Below are 4190 nucleotides of genomic sequence, written 5' to 3'. Positions count from 1 at the left end.
GGAAAGAGATGCAGTTACAATGAACGTGAATTCTTGTTTCACGTAGCAAATGGGGGAGTTTATTGCAGTGAAATTTAGTCCAAACCAATGAACTGTATGTAAATTCACTGAGAAAATATTCGTCTTTATTAAAAACAAAATCTAAAAATTTTACTTTAGAAAAAAAGGTTAGGTTTTGCCATTTGCTTTATAGGGTGTTTGTTGGTTTTTCTCAGATAAAATATTTTCAGTAAAAAGGTCAGCCAATTCTCCTGACTTCCATTTTTCTCATTATTAATAATTGAACATTTGTTTAACTTCAGATGTTTTGAGGAGCTGATCTTTCCTCACTGGCTGTAAAAGGAGCTTAGCCTCTTAACTTACGCAGTTAGATTGAGAACCTGATCTGAGTGCCCTTACAAATCCTTTTTTTTTTCTTCTCCTTTTGTTATAAGTTCGCTGCACATACAGTCATATTTCTTGATCCATACTGTCTGTTAAGATACAGCTTCGTTGAAGGAATCGGTCTCCCCTATGTACCGGCATGGTAATTAAAGTAGACCCATTGGCACCAGGCTGAAACCCAATCAAGTTCCATTTGTTCCTCAACAGCTTATAATTAGCTCATGTAAGTCCACTAGTGAAGGTGACAGCAGCACTTGGCTTTTCAGTTTTCATCATTCAAGGATGTGAAATGACATGGCAGAAGCTGGGATTCAATTTTTAGATTAAAAATTCAATCTCTCCAATTCAAGGCGAATTCCTATATACCATTCAGTTCGGAGCATTCAGAGTGGCTTTCTGAGGGGCTGCTTCTGACAGTGGTTGTTTTCCAGTTTACTGTCCTTTTTTCTCTTTTTTTTTTTGTTTTGTTTTGATTTAACTCAATAAAGGCATATATAAAATTCATTCTAGAGCACATCATGAGATCTTCATCACATGTAAAGACTGAAGAAGCATAAGGCTCTGTCCTTCTAGTTCTTCTAAAGTAGTGAGCCAATGTGTTACGATTCCATTGCGTTATTCGAGGGAACCCTCTCTTGAGGAAATATAAAATAAGTTACCTGCTGTAAGTTAAATAACTTAATCTGTTTGTTTCTGCAGATGAGCCCCCTCAGCCCTCTTCATCAAGCAATGAAAGCATGCCCAGTTATTGCAAAAATGATGAAGGAGACATTTTTCTGACAGCTGAGTCCTGGAAGCCCAATGTCTGCACTAGCTGCGTTTGCATGGACGGAGCAATTAGATGTTATTCTGAGTCTTGCCCGCTGGTATCCTGTGAAAGACCTGTTTTGAGAAAGGGACAATGTTGTCCTTACTGCATTGGTGAGCGAATAAAAATACTTGATAACTTGCCATTTCTTTCTTGAGAATAGGAAAGAAGTTTTATTTCCGAATTAAAATATGTTTTTCCCTGCTTCGGGGGAGATGCAGTTTGTGCCGTCAGTTGAACTGGAGAGTGAAATCTGCACAGAGAGCTTTGAGGATGATAATTTATGGGTTTGAGATAGAAGTGCAGGAAGATGTACATATAATTTGCTTGCAAACTCGAGAGGACATTCTCCCTGACAACTTGGCAAGATACCTTATTTGATTAAAGCATTACACAAAAATTGTTTTATTTAAATAAATAAATGTGCCAGATAATCCACATGTTCTGTAAAGATACATGACAATATGAGGAAAATACTAATTTGGACTACAGAAGCTAAGTTGAAGCATGAAATTTCACAGAATGGAGAAGTGTTAATATGGCATCTAAATTAAAATACAGGAAAAAAACAGGAAGTTCATTAAAGATACTTATAGACTTGGAAAAATAATATAGTTGGGGAAAAATTAGGGAAATTTTTTTTTAAAAAAAATACTAAAAGTGCATAGAGAATTGAGGGCCGTGCACTGACTTTGAATTTGGAGTTGAAGTAAATGTGGATGCTGTAGACTGTAAATTGCCACACGTTTTGGAAGCTGCAGAATTGGAGATCACGGATCACTTTCCCTGTATTTTGAATAGGAGTTTATTTACAGATTACTTCTTTGTGGGTTTGCAGAAAGTCTTCCTGGTTCTTACTGGTTTACTCTTCATTTCTTGAGAACTGTGAAGCACGTTTTGTACAGATTCTTCCTTTGTACAGATTCTTTCCTGTAATGGTCGATAAAATGTTTAGTATGCAAACTCCGTGGAAACAGGCCTTCTTCATTTATTGGAATTTCAAAATTCTACAGGGTTTTAGCACAATATTCTGTTCTTCTTTCTGGATCCAGATCTGGTTAATGCCGAAGAAGTTCAATATAGACTGAAATGCAAAATTTTATAGGCCTTGGTTGCTTTGTTGTTTGTCTGAATCCTCAAATTCATCCTGTGTGTTCAAGGTTCTTCTTTCTCATATGAAGAAAGATTAATTTGGAGGAATAACCTTCTACTTTAGAGGAGATAAAGGGATATCTGTTTGATTAGAAATAAGATTAGTCTTATGTGGAAAACAGAGCAGTGACTGTTTGTTTAGCAGATGAGATTGATTTCCTGGTACAGCTGGAGGCAATTTGAGAGAAGACAGGTAGAGCTAGACATGGTATTCTGAACTCCATTTTTGTATGTGGGTTTCCCACTGCAAGTCTCCATTGTTTCCACTGTCCTTGAGCACTTGGTGTGTGGTCACCTTCTTCATCCTGTGCTTATACTTGCACGGAAAAGGACACCAAAATGGGAGACAGACATAGAATAACGCTTTCATAGGACTTAAAGTTTCTTCTCGAGATTCAGAGGTTCAACACTGGTATTGTGATTTTACCCTTTTTCATTCTTCTAAAAAACATTTACTGTATTAAATTGTGTTGTGTTCTTTACAAACTTGCAAAAGCTTGAGCGAGTTGAAGGACTTTTCCAGCTAAACCAGCTGCCGAGTTGAAGAAGCTGTCCTAAGTAGAGCAAGGTAGCACTTCATCAGCAAGGTTGGTTTGTTTGTTTGGCTAGATAGTGTTGAGGTCAGCCCCGAGAGCACAGGAAGCGCTCAGCTTTGGGTCAGCATAATGGCAATGAGCACTACAGCACTGCTTAGGCTGTGTGCCCCACCCGCTCCCCAGCCATATCTACTTGCTGACCAGCACAGGGCTCCACTGGCTCTATATGCCAGCATGTCAGCGTGGGTTTATGAAGGGCAGGTCCTGTTTGACCAACTTGATCTTCTAGGACGAGGTGACCCGCTTAATGGATGAGAGAAGAGCTGTGGATGTTGCCTACTTGAACCTCAGTATGACCTTTGACACTGTTTCCCACAGTGAGAAACTGGCTGCCTATGACTTGGATGATGTACTCTCCACTGGACAAAAAACTGGCTGGATGGCCAGGACCAGAGAGTGGTGGTGAATGGAGCTAAATCCAGTTGGTGGTCAGTCACCAGTGGTGTCCCCCAGGGCTCAGTACTGGGGCCTGTTCTCTTTAACATCTTTATCAATGATCTGGATGAGGGGATCGAGTACACCCTGAATGAGCTTGTAGATGACACCAAGTTAGGTGGGTGTGTTTAATCTGCTTGAAAGTCGGGAGGCTCTACAGAGAGATCTGCACAGGCTGGATTGATGGGCCGAGGCCAATGGTAGGAGAGGTTCAACAAGACCAAGTGCCAGGTCCTGCACTTGGGACACAACAACCCCCTGCAATGCTCCAGGCTTGAGGAAGAGTGGCTGGAAAGCTGCCTAGTGGAAAAGGTCCGAACAGGGGTGCTGGTTGACAGGCGGCTGAATATCAGCCAGCGGTGTGCCCAGAAGGCCAACAGCATCCTGGCTTGTATCAGCACTAGTGTGGCCAGCAGGAGCAGGGAAGTGATTGTCACCCTGTACTGGGCACTGGTGAGGCTGCACCTTGAATACTGTGTCCAGTTTTGGGCCCCTCACACCAAGAAGGTCATTAAGGTGCTGGAACAGGTTCAGAAAAGGGCAACGAAGCTGGTGAAGGGTTTAGAGAACCTGTCTTAGGAGGAGTGACTGAGGCAACTGGTGTTGTTTAGTCTGAAAGGAGGAGACTGAGGGAAGACCTTATTGCTCTCTACAACTACCTGAAAGGAGGTTGTAGCAAGGTGCGGGTTGGTCTCTTCTCCCATGTGACAAGTGGCAGGACAAGAAGAATGGCCTAAAGTTCTGCCAGGGGAGATCTAGGTTAGATATCAGGAAGAATTTCTTTACAGAGAGGGTTGTGAAGCATTGGAACAGGC

General features: G+C 41.4%; 1 protein-coding gene across 1 annotated transcript in view; it reads left to right on the top strand.

Moving 5' to 3' along the window:
• Window positions 1-4190, top strand: part of CRIM1 (cysteine rich transmembrane BMP regulator 1 (chordin-like)) — a 100887-nt gene that overhangs the window by 88357 nt on the left and 8340 nt on the right. The window contains exon 12 of the mRNA XM_010138357.1: window positions 1084-1305. Within this exon, the coding sequence (XP_010136659.1) occupies window positions 1084-1305 (222 nt within the window). The remainder of the gene's footprint in view (window positions 1-1083; window positions 1306-4190) is intronic.

This window comes from Buceros rhinoceros, unplaced genomic scaffold (assembly GCF_000710305.1).
Source record: "Buceros rhinoceros silvestris isolate BGI_N320 unplaced genomic scaffold, ASM71030v1 scaffold3906, whole genome shotgun sequence".
NCBI classification, from domain to species: domain Eukaryota; kingdom Metazoa; phylum Chordata; class Aves; order Bucerotiformes; family Bucerotidae; genus Buceros; species Buceros rhinoceros.
Note: the sequence above shows the minus strand (reverse complement) of the source record. Positions and strands in the feature narration are given on the sequence as shown.